Here is a 15,762-nt window from a genome sequence, read left to right on the forward strand (position 1 = left end):
GTTCTGGCAGGCAGATCTTGGAGACTATAGCACAGCTTTTTTCTGCAGTCTGATCAGTCCAATTAATGAATGAATTTTATGTGATTTGCGAACTGATTTAACAGGATGATGGAAAAGAATTAGTTCTTGCACAAATGAGCATCTGATGATTTCTTCATTTAAAATAATGATTAATGATATGTTTTATGAAATGTAGTGGACTAAAAAGTATGATCTTATGCTTTGGAATGTAGTGACGTAAAAATAAAAGTTGCTCAAAATAAAAATATTAGAATAAAGTACAGATACTTAAAAAATTTACTCAAGTACGGTAACCCGGTAAAAATACTTTGTTACTGTCCACCACTGTTTGTTTCCCAAAGTGTCCTCTAGAGGACGCAGTGTGAGTTCCCATTCGAAAGGGAATGTCTCAGGTTACGCATGCAACCATGGTTTCCTTTGAAGGGGAACGAGACACTGCATCTCTCTGCTATGATTTGGGCCTGCCTGTCTACATCTCCTTCAGACAAAGAAGTTGATGAAGTATAATACAGGTGCCTGTTTATACTTATGGTTCTACCAGTAATGACATCACGAACTGTCGTCAGCCAATGACATAGTCACTTTTTTTTACACCTGTTTCAGACACCAGTCACGCTTAGGGCTTTCCCCAAAGTGTCCTCTAGAGGATGCAATGTCTCGTTCCCCTTGTCAGGGAACCATGGTTGCATGTGTAACCTGAGACATTTTTCCTGACAAAGTCTTTGAGCCTTGATACGGTCCTGATTATATAGTTTGAGCAATGAAAATTAGTCCTTGCTAAAATGTTTTGACGGGGGGTTCCTAGCATGCTTCATCATCTTCTCACCTTGTTATATTATTTTAATCCATATCGAATAATCAATATTTTCAGTATTTTTCTTTTATGGATTGATTAGTGAGTGTTCAAAATAAATATAGAATAGTGTGTACATGATTTAAGTTGTTTTGACTCCCATGTTCCAGCTAGAAGTGATACAAGTCCTTTTCTGCACGTTCACCCAAACTGTCATACTGTTAGGTGATCTAAGTGCCTAAGGTCACATAGGTCAAGGAGATCTCTCTCATGTATAAACTCATATTTTAATACAAACAAGATGTGTGTGTGTGTGTTTCCTCTGTCTTCCTCTTTCTCTGTAGGACTGGGACTGGCGCAGCAAGGTGGGAGATGAAACAACTATGGAGGGGTCCTAAGGACTATAGAAGGATAATAATTTATGAATATGCTGTTATGTGACATTCCTGGGTCACTTTGTCCCTGACTTGAAATACTTTCTTGCAATATGATAATTGATGTGCAGATATGAAGGACATATTGGAAAGTTTTGTTTAATCTATGTGTTAACCAATCAGAACATGGGCCGAGCATGGCCCTGTATAAAAAGGGCAGAATTCCTTGTATGTGGACTTCTCCCGGAAGAGCGCGCACACACATCAACTAGAGTGAGAGAGCAAGAGAACGCCCATCAAAGTTGTCTGCAGTGGAGGACAGCACAGGACTTGCTAGAGAAAGATTTACCATTTTGTTTTTAGACCACAAAATCAACAATGTCAACAAAGAAGTGTGTTTTTGGTTGTGAGGGAAAGATATCATTGCTTCCCAAATAACCCAGCCTTAAGTGGAGCTGAGAGATTTGTGCTCAGGCACATTGATGCTCTCTCGACATTTGTCACTAAAATAACCATACAAACCACCTTAAATTAACTATCAAAATAATGTCTGAGTCATGTCTGAAAGTTGCAATCAGTTTTTTATTGGTTAAAATGAATGGCGTCATGTCTTGTCATGTCTCTGCCCAGGCAGTTGTGGCCCAGACTGAGACTGGATTTTACAATGAAGAACCAGAGACCCTGGAGTTTAATCTGTGTCCAGTCTATAAAACCTGATGAATGTGTGTGGAGATAACCATCCTGCCACAGCACAAACATCTTGCAAGGATGAATCCCTAGCATGAGCTTTGGAAGATGCAACACCCCTAGTGGAACCCATTCTGCAGAGTCAAACCCATTCTGCAGCATCTTAGGAGAGGTAGATTGCAACAGTGATCCAATGCGAGATCACTGCTGCTTGGTGACCGTGTCCCCTCTATTGCGGCCACCGAAGCAGACCAGAAACTGAAAGGACTTACGCCACTGGCCTGGACATATAGCCTCTTCCTGCTTAGACTTTGTCCAGGTGATGTAGAGCTGTACTGCACACCAAGTGTACTGTTCCAAAAGTTTCTTCTATGGCTGTTCAGCCACTGGTCTTGCAGGCTTTCTTCCTTCTGCCTCATGCAACACAAGAGTAAGAAAGTCTGCACCTGTTATGTATAGTCTATGCTTGTTTACTTGGCCTGCAAGTCTCCTACTTGATGCTATCACATTCACTGAGTGGTGGTTTGCAGGGCAACCACGTGAATTTGAGCTGCTCAACCTTTATTTTTTTAGCTTTTTAGACAATTTTTAAACAATGTTAACTTAGTATGGAAATGTATGAACAGATCATCTATTGATGTGACTTCATGCCTAAATTGGGAACTCTGACATGTGGATGGAATTATTTCTAGGAGATTTTGGATGGATTCTAGGAAATGAGGCCTACTTGTCTACAGCTGGATGAACTGTAATCTCCACTGCAACCATACAAGTAACTTATTCTGTCTTTCTCCTTGTTAGTGATGGCTTTACTTGGATATGAGTAATTGTAACTTTTTAAGAAGTCTGAAAAGATATTGATTCCCTTTTGGTTCCTGAAGTTGAGACCATACTGCAGCAAAATGGGATTCTACAACTTGGATCTTGCACGAGGGGCAAGAAAACTGGGAAAAATTACATTTGCAGTTAGTTAGGTAGGTACAGGTACAGTTGTTTGAAATTTCCCTACTTTCTGTAGAACTACAGTGGACATAAAAAGACAGCTGACTGAGCAAAGACTGTCTACCATCCTAAGAACTTAATTTGTATCAGGACTAAAGAACATAAATCAATGCCATCTATGCTTGGTTATCTCCTTTCCAATGTGCATTCTTTACACTACAAATGCAATGAGCTGCATAGTATAGCAGTGAATTATAACTCAGCAGTTATTGCTGCATCAGAGATCTGGCTAAATGCTGACATTTCAGATTCAGGTAACTTTTCCTGGATACAGAGTACATTGGCTGGATTGTGAGGGTAGTGGGGGAGGAGGTGTTGCTTTGTATGTCTAACAGCATCTCTCAGATTTGACTGACATACTAATCACTCAGTACCTGGATTGTTGCCTTAGAAATATTAAATGCAACCATCAGCAGGCCGCAATCATCATACTTGTTGATAAAAATAAGTACAAGTCCGAAACCATCTGCAGCAGACATGGTCTGAAAAAGATTGTGGCTGGAGCAACAAGGAAGGCCAGTCAATTAAACCCAATCTTTACTAACATTTCATCCATGTATGAGTCACCAGAGCATTTGCCTCCTGTTGGCTCTTCTGACCATAAGACTATCTTGCTAAAGGCTGAAAATTGGCCTACCAAGCCTATCAAGCAATTTTTTGTAGAAAACATACCTCTGAAACAAATAGGCAACTGGGCCTTCTCATGAATACTACTGATTTTTTTCATACTCATGAGGATATGGACCCTGAGGCTAAGGTTAGTGCCTTCACTTTACTATCTGGTCTGTCTTGGATAAAATAGTTCTGTTTAAAAAAATTTCTATCACAAACAATAAGCCGTGGATGACTGTACAAATTAAAGATCTGATAAAAGATAGACAGTGTGATTTTGTTCAGGCAATAAAACCTGTTATAGGAATTTAAAATCAATCATTGCCAAAAAGTAAGGACACAAAGAAACAATAGTATAAGCATGAGGTGGAGGAACTGTGAGGCACTAAGCCTAAACAATGGTTTAAGTCTGTGAAGGCACTAATGGGCATGGAAGGAGATAAGAGTGATGTGGTGTCTCAGGATCATCAGAACATCATGCAACATGAGTGTGACATCTTGACCATGCACTTTGCTTCCTTGTGGGATTATGCGAGTCACACTTCTCTGTCTGAGGAAGAAGTTACCTGTAAGTTGTCCTACTAGAGTATACCACCTCTGAGTATTGGACAAGTTAAGGCTAGACTCCACAAAGTGAACTGGGTCTTTAAAACTTTTCTCGAGGAATTGGCGCCAGTGTTATGTGATATCTTCCATTCATGCATGCAACATAATATTTTTCCAAAACAATGGAAGGAGGCTATAGTTAAGGTTGTTCCTAAAAAAGCAAAGCCCAGTTTTCCAGCAGATTACCGCCAAATTTCTTTACTCAGCTGTTTTGGAAAAAATGTATAAAGGAATCCTCAGAGATGCTATTCTGGAGGTAACATGGCTTTATGGCGAACAGATCTGCTGACACTGCTTTGATTCAAATTTTGCAAGACTGGCACAAAGCACTCAACAGCAACCCTAAATTGGATATTCATGCTGTTTTTGTTGATTTTACTCAAGCTTTTAACACTATTGATCATTGTAAAATGCTTCATGTTTTAGCTGACATGAATGTCAGATGACCCCTTTGGCTCACTGTAAGGAGCTATCTGAGTAACAGAGAGCAAAAGGTGAAGTGGGGCTCCTGTGTGTCTAACTCTTATTTAATTCAGTCAGGACCACTTTGACAATGAAACATATTTATTGTTATTAATATACAACATTTGGTTTGGTGGTATGGTTCCATATGGGGGTTCAGCTTTACAATAATAAAGATTATCTGGGCCTGTAATAACCCCCCGGAACCATCAGCATAACATTGAAACAATTACTATTCAAATAATGCAATGAAAGATATGAATAGAGATGGTGAATGAGACAACGTTCGAGGGCTGCTTGGAAGGCTTATCTTGATTCAGTGATCTGAAACAGAGAGAGAGAGTGCAGAACATACAGCTATATGAAATAGGAATAGCCTACTGATTTCATGGAGGGTGGGAGGAAGAGTTGGTTGCGAGCTGGCTAAGCTGGAAATGCGTAATAGTGCCACTTATATTTACGTGTACCGTGATAGGAGAATCATTGTGATTGGAGAGATTGGACAGCTGATAGTCAGCTGATGAGCTATGCCTACGTGGCCTGCCAGAACTAATACTTTCCAGCTAGATTTCCAGCTGGTGTTCCTCAGGAGGAATTTCTAAAAATTATTTCATTTTATCTGTTTTTTTTTTTTTTATTATTTGTTTTAATCCAGGTACATGAGGTTGTTTCGATTGTGTGTTTTGTTTGACAGACTTCAGGGTTTTGTGCTGCAATATCCTGCCTTGTCAAACTTTAAATAAAACTAAACTAAACTTTCTTGATTGAAGTCAATGCTAGTACAAGAGCCACTTTAAGAGTCAACTTTTTTTTCTGAGACTCAAATTGGGCTTCTGCTAATGCTCCCAGAACCAATGCTAGGTCTCAAATTATTTGAAATTTTGGTGTTACGGGAACAACAGTTACCATAGTAAATACACAATACTAATATGAACTATTATTGAAACATATGGACACTGATCCTTATGAATAGAATGAACATCATACCTGCATGCAAATCCTTCTTAGCTAACACACAAAGTACAAACAATGTAATTTATTGGTTCTTTTTGGCAATCTCACGACTTACTATTTGACAATGTAACAACGACGTTGCATGCTTATTTATTTTGCTCTTCATAGTGAAGTGATTTACAGCGCCCGCCGCCGCATTTTCATGTGTAATTAAAGAGTGTTGTGTTACGAGCAGTTCAACATCTGACAGGACAGGAAAGTGTGTTTTTCTGAGGTGAGAGACTTTTTATTTCGTAACAAGTTATGAAAATAAGAATAATAACAGACATTTAGCCTGACAACATCTCATCTGACCTCAGATACTGAATAAGGACAATGCGTTTTTCAAAGGCACTCTTTACCTAAACTGCATCTGACAGGAGTCGACCACTTTCATTCACATCTTTCAAAATAAAAGTCTTGATTCAGAAAAAAAAGAAAAAAACACCTTGTTTCCTTGACTGCACACTCCGTGACCCACTCAAAACGGTCTTGCGACCAACTTTTGGGTCGCGACCCTCCAGTTGAGAAACACTGCTTTAGACCATTGTCACACCTAGGGATGTTTCCATAGCGTCAGAAACCGATCTCGTTCCCGATTCAGGTTACTAAGATTCCAGACGTAACAGAGACATTTCCTAAGGTTTGTTTTGCAAGAAGTGAGAAGTCTATTGGAGCTTGCAAACCAACAATAAACACAGATCAAGCTTAGTGACCTCAGCTGCCACTACAGGAAGCGCAGACACTATTACAGATGGGATGCTACTTTTTTTTTTTCCTTTTTAACATTTTATTAAAATACATTAAAACTGCAACATATGTAGTTTGTGGTGACTATGGACAGCCATGCTATCCATAACATCACTCCTACTTGAGTGATATTGCTTAGGTCAATATATATTTGAAGAATTGTTTTATTCTGACAGAAAAATAGAATTAAGAATAACAATACCAGCATAATTTGCTCTGTGCAGGTATCGTTTGGCCCCAGCTTATCATTTTCCTGTCCAGTTTGAGGATGTGTATCGTGTGGTGAAGTACTTTCTTCGTGTTGAGGTGCTGAAGGTCTACCATATTAATCCAGAGCGGATTGCTGTGTCTGGAGACAGTGCAGGAGGCAACCTTGCAGCTGCAGTGGCTCAGCAGGTAAGATCTAAAAAAATTGCTTGAAGGACTAGAGTAGGATTTACAATTTTTAGTATAATACTTTTTATAGGACTCTGACAGATGAAACATACAGTAATCAATTCATTATTCTGCAAATGTTGTGCCTTATACTAATTAGTAGCATGTTACCTACACTATATATTTTTTCATCATTAGGTTTTTTTTTTTTTTTCATTCATTTAACTTGTCACAATAATTACTTCTTTTCTAAATGATTTTAAGAGTTTTGAAATGTTCAGCTTTCTTCAGCAGAACTGCTTGAAAAAAAAAAACAGTTAACTTAACACAACAGTTTGCAACTTTTGCAACACTTTGATTTTACTTTTAAACTTTAGACATTTAACTGAAGTTGTTTTATTTCACTGAGTTGAATTTTTACAGAGGAATATATAAACTGTTCAATATGTATATATTTATGTATACTCAGTTGCAGAAGGACCCACAACAGCATGTCCAGCTAAAGGCCCAGGCTCTAATCTACCCTGTCCTGCAAGCCTTGGATCTTAACACTCCCTCCTATCAGCAGAACCAATACATGCCTATACTGCCTCGCACACTGATGGTGAGGTTTTGGAGCGAGTATTTCACCAGTGACAAATCATTTTTCAGAGCCATGATGGCAAACAGACATAATAACCATGAATCAGCTGCTCTGCTTAAATTTGTCAATTGGAGTTCATACTTACCTGATTCTTATCGCCAGACTTACAATTACAGTGCTCCACCTGTGGTCACTGGAAAAAGTCCAGTGCACTCTATTGGTCCCCATCATTTGCTTGCAGATCCACGAGCATCGCCATTGCTAGTGCCAGACACAACGTTGCGTTTACTGCCTAAGGCCTATGTGTTGACCTGCGAGTATGATGTACTGCGAGATGATGGTTTGATGTATGTCACACGTTTGCGTAATGCTGGAGTTGATGTCACACATGAACATTACCCCAGTGGATTTCACGGTGCACTAATGTTAACTATGTGGCCCACAGACTTTGATATTGGGCACAGGATGATGGACAACTATGTAACATGGCTTAAGCAAAATCTATAAGATTAATGTAGAATGCAACAGTGCTTTATGCATTGGTTTTGGTTGACTGGGTTATATAATTTCTTTTTTTTTTTTACATTTATTTTTTTGTTTTTTCTGTTGTTTACAGTGCACCACTTTTTATCTTAAAAAGGGCACACTTTTGATTGTATTAATCCATTATGGTACAGGCATTCCTATTATGACCAAATCTGGTCTTAAGAAACACTGGACTATATTGTTTTTAAAGGTCAATCATAAATGAAGAGTGTTGGTTATATGTATCCATTGCTATCCCTTAACTATGTATATGTTACTAATGAAGTTGTTCAACACATTAACAGTTTTAGTTGATCAATCTTCTTTTGCCAGTTGACTCTAACATGACACTAATATTATTTTATTTTATTTATTTTTATTATTATTATTATTATTACTATTATTATTTCTCTAAATCTTTTGCAATTTTCACTGACTGCTTGACATTTTGACAGGTTTGGTTTGATATGCAGTAAACTGTCTAATGAAGTTCCTGGTTCTTTGAATTCTTATCTTTAAAAAATTGTGAGAAGATTGACTTTAAAGAGCTGTGATGGACTTTTATATTACTTTTCTGTCAGGTAAAAAGATTGAAGTAAGATAAAATCTTCAGTAGGAACAAGTAATTTGCTTCTGAGAACTGACAATTTTCATGACACCATGGCTTGAATCAACAACTCTTTTTGCTCTCACAAAACAAATTAAAGTGCCTCACTAAGTATGAAAGGTGAATCAGCTGCTGTACTTAAATGCTGTACTTAAATTTGTCAGTTGCAGAAAGGCCAGATAGTTTGTAAATTTCTTCTCCACCAATGAAAATAGTTCCAAAAAACTAATAATAATAATAATAATAATAATAATAATAATCAAGCTTTGTGTGTCACAAATCAACACATTCTGAAAGCTGGCCTGGAACAGTGTGGCTCAGTGGAGTGGAGCAACATAAATTTCCCTTTGCCCACTCAAAGTGTTCTGTAATCACTCGGCTTCAGCACCACTCAAAATTTTCCATTTCCTCTTTAGAGAGAGAAACACAGTCTGAGAAATCATGCAGTGAGAGAAAATGCTTAAAAACAAATCAGAATTATGCTACCATGAACCATAGCATCTCACAAGAATGTGTTCTTAGTGTCGCCTACAAACAACTTCAGTCATTTGATGCTATGCAACAAGAAGAGTTTACAAAACCAAAAAGCATCAACTACATGTATGCTTGTTCCTATACCCAGCTAAGCTATTGAAATAGGTGTTACCTATAATTTCGGAAACCTTTCCCAACATTATTAGCTCTTCACTTTCTTTAGGAAATATCCTATAACTTTTAAGGTGCCAGTCATCAGAGCCCTTATCAAGACCAATCTCAAATATCCCACACACACATATATATATATATATATATATATATATATATATATATATATATATATATATATATATATATATATATATATATATGTATATATATATATAATATACAATTCATCAAAGCCATCAGTAAACTATTATAACAAGTTTGTTAATACACATTGAGTGATTCCAAGAATGTAAAGTTGATGAAAAAAAGAAAGGAAAAAAAAAAATCAAACTGACTCTAAACATAACAAGGCTGGACCATCTCCATGTTTGACAATGGAGATGGTGTTCTTCTTGCTCATAAGCTTTGCCTTTTTTGCACCAGACGTACTGCTGATCCATGGGTCCAAAATGTTCCAGTTTGGTCACATCCCTCCATAAAAAATTCTTCCACAGGTATATCCAAATGAATTTAAGCATATTCAAGTCAGCCCTTTATGTTCTTCTTGGTCAAGAGCCTGTTTCAGGAAAGCTGCAAAGCTTATGAGCAAAAGAACACCATCTCCTTGGTCAAACATGGAGGTGGCCTAGTCTTGTTATGGGGGTTCTTTGCTGTTGCAGCAAGTAGAAAGCTTGACTGTATGAAGGACATCATGAATTCTTTGAAGTATTAAGCCATTTTGGCAAAGATGGTGATGCCTTCGGTGCAGAGACTGAAGTTTGGTGATCAGTGGACTTTCCTGCCGGACAGCCGTCACAAAGTGTACGGTTGAGCTCAAAACTATTGGCACCCTTGGTAAATATGATCAAAGATGACTGTAAAAATAAATCTGCATTTTTTTATCCTTTTGATCTTTTGATCTTTAATTCATAAAATTATAACCAAAAAAAAAAAAAAAAAAAAAATATATATATATATATATATATATATATATATATATATATATATATATATATATATGAGCAATATCACACGAGTAGCCGTGCGATATGGCTGTATATCAGCACGCTGTGATTCGTCCGTAGGCACGAGGCCGCAGGTAATCACAGCGTGCTGATATACAGCCATATCGCACGGCTACGAGTGTGATATTGCGTTTATACAACAGTTCGACGGCACGAGTGTGTAAATAAATAAGAACAACAACGGAGTGTCTTTAAAACCCTCTTTTGTGCAGCACTACTTCCTTCCGCCACGGATTCAAATCTCAATTTGACAGTTGGACCAAGCCTCCGTTACTAATTCTAAAACGTCACTTCAGAACTAGTAACGAAGGAACGTTTCAAAACTCAAGTTGTCAGTTGAACCAAGCCTCCGTTACTAACTCTAAAACGTCACTTTAGAACTAGTAACGAAGGAACGTTGAGTCGCTTCATTGAAACACATTGAATTTTGTACAGTATTAGAGAGAGCGAGAGCGAGAGAGAGAGAGAGAGAGAGAGTAGGCTATTACCTGTGTCTGGTATATTGCATTACATTCATTCTTCAAGTCGATGTCTATAATATTATATCCTTTATACAAGTCCGTTTGAATGTCCGCTGAGGAAAGCGATCTTTGTATTTGTCCTTTTCCGTAACATCCATTACACCACAGCGCTAAAACAACTTCCTTTTGCAAAAGTTCCTTTCAATTTAAAAGTCTCTTGTGCTTCACTGACTCATTCTCCTGTAAAGTGTTGCCGCCATCTAATGGCGTATTAATGTAATGTTCACTCAATCCATATTACTTAATGGACATCTTTATATAAAATCATATTTATTAACAATAATATTTAGAACAACAAATAAGCACAAATGTACAGTTCAGTCAAACATAAAGCACTAGTAAAACATTAGGTCACCATTTACGCTTGTATGTGGGTTTTACAAATATTTAACGAATGAAAAGGATTTTAAAGAGCTTGTGACAAAACCTCCTAACTCCATTGGATCCTCAAACTGTCAATCAAACCTCATTAATCTGCCTCACCTCCTGAATAAAGTGCGCACGCAGTTTGGACATCTCCTCTGTGCAATGCAAAGGTAAATAAAGATCTGTTGAAAAAAAATTGTAAAGCGTTTTCTTTACTCAAAAATACATATGTTTATAAAGTTTAATGTTTTACGTATTTGAAGAGCGGAGAAGAGTCTGATATGTCCCGTCTAGTTGTAGCCAATGTGCTATATAAGGATGTAATGTAACGTTTATTATTATCAAATTTAATATAGCACAATTCGACTTGCTCTGGAACAAATAATAGATTAATAAGACCAAAGATTGCCCGTTCTATGTACTCAAATTGAATTATGTCTCATGTTTAACCACTATAAGAGCCAGCGGCAAATCCCCGAGGCATTGGCCGAGATGAAGCTGTTCTCGGCGGTTACAGAAGCACTGAACGGCCGCTGACCCACTCGAGCTCGCATCTCCGAAAACGTCAAAACAAATGGTAAAATAGGCGCTGTTATTAAATATGAGTCACATATTTCAGGTCTAAACAACTACATTCTCGCCTAAAAAACTATTAAAACTACAGTTCGTGGTACAAGAAGTAGTATTTGTAAAAATTACGGTTGATTTGATCGGCCGCCATGACGGTCACTTCAAGCGGAGTGATACAAACGGTGAAAAGGCAGTAGGAGTGCTGTTATCACTGAAATATCGCATGGCTATCAGCCAGTCAGATTCGAGAACCAGACAGAACTGTTGTATAAATATATATATATATATATATATATATATATATATATATATATATATATATATATCCCATTCATATTCCCTTTTTTTTTTTTTTTTTTTTTTTTATAAACATGAAACATGAAATTGTCCAGCCATGACGTCCTGTTCCACAGGATTATAAACATGAGGAAACACAAAGACCAAATTCCTGTAATCATTAATCACAATGAGTAAACCCAAAGAATATAGTTCTGATGTGCAGCAAAGATTGTTGAGCTTCACAAAATAGAAAGTGGCTGTAAGAAAATATCTAAAGCATTGGAAATCCCCATTTCCACTATCAGGGCAATAATTGGCAACACTTTATAATAACATTCAGTCATAAGTCATTTATGAATTATTAGTAATGATTAACGAATCATTTACGAAACATGAATATACATTCATAAATGATTAATAAATTATATACTAATATTTTATGAATGTTTTATTTATTCAGTTATAAGTCATTTATAAATTATTTGTTAAGTGAACCTCTGAACCGGTTTTACCTTCCACTGAAGCTCACATCAGGTGCTCACATAATTTTGCTCATCAATAACAAATAATTTATAAGTGTCTCATAACTGAATTAATAAAACATTCATAAAATGTTAACATATCACTTATTGATCATTTATGAATGTATAGCCATGTTTTGTAAATGATTCGTTCATCATTAACTAATAATTTATAAGTGACTTATAACTAAATGTTATTTTAAAGTGTTACCCAATAATTAAGAAGTTTCAATCAACTAAAGATGTTAAAAATCTGCCTGGAAGAGGACATGTGTCTATATAGTCCTAATGCGTGGTGAGGAAGACAGTTTGAGTGGCCAAAGACTCTCTGAGGATCACAGCTGGAGAATTGCAGAGATTAGTTGAGTCTTGAGTCTCAGAAAGCCTAAAAAAATTATCAAACATAACCTACATCATCACAAGTTGTTTTTTTGGAGGGTTTCAAGAAAAATCCTCTGCTCTCATCCAGAAACAATCTCCAGCATATTCAGCTGTCAGACAAGACTGGAACTTCAAAAGTGACCAGCTTCTATGGTCAGATGAAACTAAAAATAAGAGCTTTTTTGGCAGATGGGTTTGGTGCACACAGGGATAAAAAGTACCCCATGCCTACGGTTAAATATATTGCTGGATCTTTAATGTTGTGGGCCTATTTTTCCGCTGGAGGTCATGGACATCTTCTTCAGATACATAGCATTGTGGATTCTATCAAATACTAACAGATAAAAATCAAAACCCAAATGCTTCTGCTAGAAATCCTATAATGGGCCATGGTTGATCTTCCATCAGGACAATGATCCAAAACAAAGATCAAAACCAACACAAAAATGTGTCACTGAGCACAAAATAAAGCTTCTGCCATGGTCGTCCCAGTTCCCTGACCTGAACCCTAAAGAAAATGAGTGGAGTGAACTGAAGAGAAGAAGAACCAACATGGAGCTGGGAATCTGAAGGATCTGGAGAGATTCTGCTATCTTGGCAAAAGGAGGTTGCAAAAAATATTGAATAAAAGGGTGGCAATAATTGTGGCTGTGTTTTGGAGAAAAACAATTATTTCATAAAGAGATTTTCCCTAAATTTTCAATTATTTTACTTCTTTTATTTCTTTAAATAAAAGATCAAAAGGATTAACAATGCAGATTTATTTTTACAAGCTTCTTTGTTCATATTTACCAAGGGTGCCAATAATTCTAAGCACCACTGTACATCCAAATCTACTAAAACTTGGTTCAGGGATCAGTCGTAGAATGTTCTTGAGTGACCTGTACAATCTTAGGTTGAAATCTCATTGAAAATATTTGGTGGAATTTGTAGAAAGCAGTGGTAATGTCAGAGTTCATATGTTTCATTGTGTTTCCCAGTGTGTCTGATTGTTTTACATTCACCTGTTCAGTTCAATATCTTATCAGTCCTTCTTATTTAGTCCTCCCACTCCACATCCAGAGACCAGCCATCTGCCACCGACGACATGCACGATGGAGAGATGAGAGCCCACCACAGACCATGGACTTCAACTTGCCGCAATGGACGGGACCAATCCTGAAGAGAGAACAGGAGGAGTCGTCGCCCCAGAGTTTGAACCACAACCCATGTGTCTGACTAGGTGCGTGAGATGCAGAGTGTGTTGCAGAGGGAGTGTTAGTGGAGTTCGAGGGGTGGGAGGAAAGCCCCGCCCACAACCTCACCGCGGTGGATGAGATCACTATGGTAACTGGAACAACTGTTGGACTATTGAATGTGTTTGAGGAGGTAATTTCTTCTGTCCCCACTGGTTCCGTCCAGCCCTGAACTGTCTGTTTCCCCGCTGGTTCCATCCAGCCCTGAACTGCCTGTTTCCCCGCTGGTTCCGTCCAGCCCTGAACTGTCTGTTTCCCCGCTGGTTCCGTCCAGCCCTGAACTGTCTGTTTCCCTGCTGGTTCCGTCCAGCCCAGTATCTCCTGTGATCCCTCCCAGCCTCCCTCTCCCGCCTCCTCTAACTGGAAGTTCCTCAGCCCCGCCTCCACTGGTACCCTTCAGCCCCTCTTCATCTCCTGCACCCAAGTGTGTGAATCTGCTTTGGTGCCTCAGGTCACCAGCTTCGCCTAAACCAGAGGATCCCCTGGCTCCACCTCCAGCCTCTGAACCCAACACTCCACCGCAGTCTGTTGGGTGTTGACACATCGTCTCTGCCTTGGCTCCTCCCTCCCTCGGCTCCACTGGAAACCTTCAGCCTTACGACTCCACCGGGCTCCCTCGTCCCACGGGCTCTGCCTTGGTCAGACGTCGTCCTACCTGCACCTTCGGTTCCGCATGGCTCCGCCTTCGTCCTCAGTCCCACTGCCTTCGCCTTAGTCTTCAGGTTCCCGTGTTACACCTCGGAGGCTCGTCGCCGCAGCTTCACCTCGGTCTCCAGGGCCAGCAGTGTTGTGTGGGCTCTCCGCATGTCAGCTCCACCTGGGTCTCCATGTCCAGTGGTGTCTCCATCGGCTGTCCCCAGGGTGGCACCTCTCAAGTCTCCACCATGGCTTCTCCCACCTTCGACTCCACCCTGGGGCCTCGTCATGGTTGGTCTCTGGTCCAACATCTGGCTCCTCCTGCTCCAGGCTCCCGCTTGGCTCCTCCCACCCTCCACTCCCCCATGGATTGTTCTGTTTTTTATTGACTGTTTTTGTCCCTCTTCCTCGTTCACCTCCAGAGCCCCTGCCCTCTCTCCTCAGTTGGACCTTGCATGGCACAAGGACGTGCCTTTCCAGAGGGGGGCGTACTGTCAGAGTTCATATGTTTCATTGTGTTTCCCTGTGACCCAGTTTCCCAGTTTGTCTAATTGTTTGATTACATTCACCTGTTCAGTTCATTATCTTCTCAGTCCTGCCTATTTAAGCCCTGTGTTCTTTGTCTGGAGTTGTCAATGTTAAGGTGTGTTATGTTTGCTTTCCTGATTTCTCCTGTTGTACATGCTTGGATTAAAGGCTATATTATTTAAATCTTCGTCTTCGTGCACTTCCTGCCTGCACCCATGACAAGTAACATGGAAACCAAAGACATTCAGTGATCTGGAAGCTTTTTCAAGTGAGGAATGAGGTGAGATTGCAGTAGAGATGTGACAGAAGCTTCTAAGCAGTTACAGGCAGCGTTATTTGGAGGTTCTAAAGAATAAAAGATTCTACACAAAATTTGACTTTTGGGGGTTGAATAATTTTGTATAGGTATGTTTAGAGCCGGTTTGATTTTTTTTATTTATTTTTTTATTTTTTCATTTTTCATCAACTTTACTTTCTCAGAATCACTCAAATGTGTAATAATAAACTTTGTATAATAGTTTACTGATGCCTTTGATGAATTGTTTTCATAAAATGTTGGGTACTGTCCCTGAAAAATATGTTCTTAGAATGTTTTGCTAACATTCTCATTCAGTTATAAAATGTTTATTTTTTTAATGTTTTTTTAATGTATTATTCTTTGTTTATGTAAATGTTAAAGGAAC

At 38.6% G+C, this 15,762-nt stretch overlaps 2 protein-coding genes across 3 annotated transcripts in view; one reads left to right on the forward strand and one right to left on the reverse strand.

The window, feature by feature from the left end:
• The window catches only part of aadac (arylacetamide deacetylase), a 45,874-nt gene extending 37,602 nt beyond the window's left edge, over positions 1–8,272 (forward strand). For both annotated transcript variants that reach the window (XM_048161186.1, XM_048161185.1), the window contains exons 4-5: positions 6,525–6,696; positions 7,145–8,272. In XM_048161186.1, coding sequence (XP_048017143.1) covers positions 6,525–6,696; positions 7,145–7,765 — 793 coding nt within the window. In that variant the 3' untranslated portion in view covers positions 7,766–8,272. The remainder of the gene's footprint in view (positions 1–6,524; positions 6,697–7,144) is intronic.
• A 5,755-nt stretch (positions 8,273–14,027) lies between these two features.
• LOC125249475 (sericin-1-like) lies at positions 14,028–14,459 on the reverse strand. The gene has a single exon (XM_048161775.1). The coding sequence runs from the start codon at positions 14,457–14,459 to the stop codon at positions 14,028–14,030; it is 432 nt and encodes a 143-aa protein (XP_048017732.1).
• Between the last annotated feature and the right edge of the window lie 1,303 nt (positions 14,460–15,762).

Source organism: Megalobrama amblycephala, linkage group LG16, assembly GCF_018812025.1.
Source record: "Megalobrama amblycephala isolate DHTTF-2021 linkage group LG16, ASM1881202v1, whole genome shotgun sequence".
In the NCBI taxonomy this organism is placed as follows: domain Eukaryota; kingdom Metazoa; phylum Chordata; class Actinopteri; order Cypriniformes; family Xenocyprididae; genus Megalobrama; species Megalobrama amblycephala.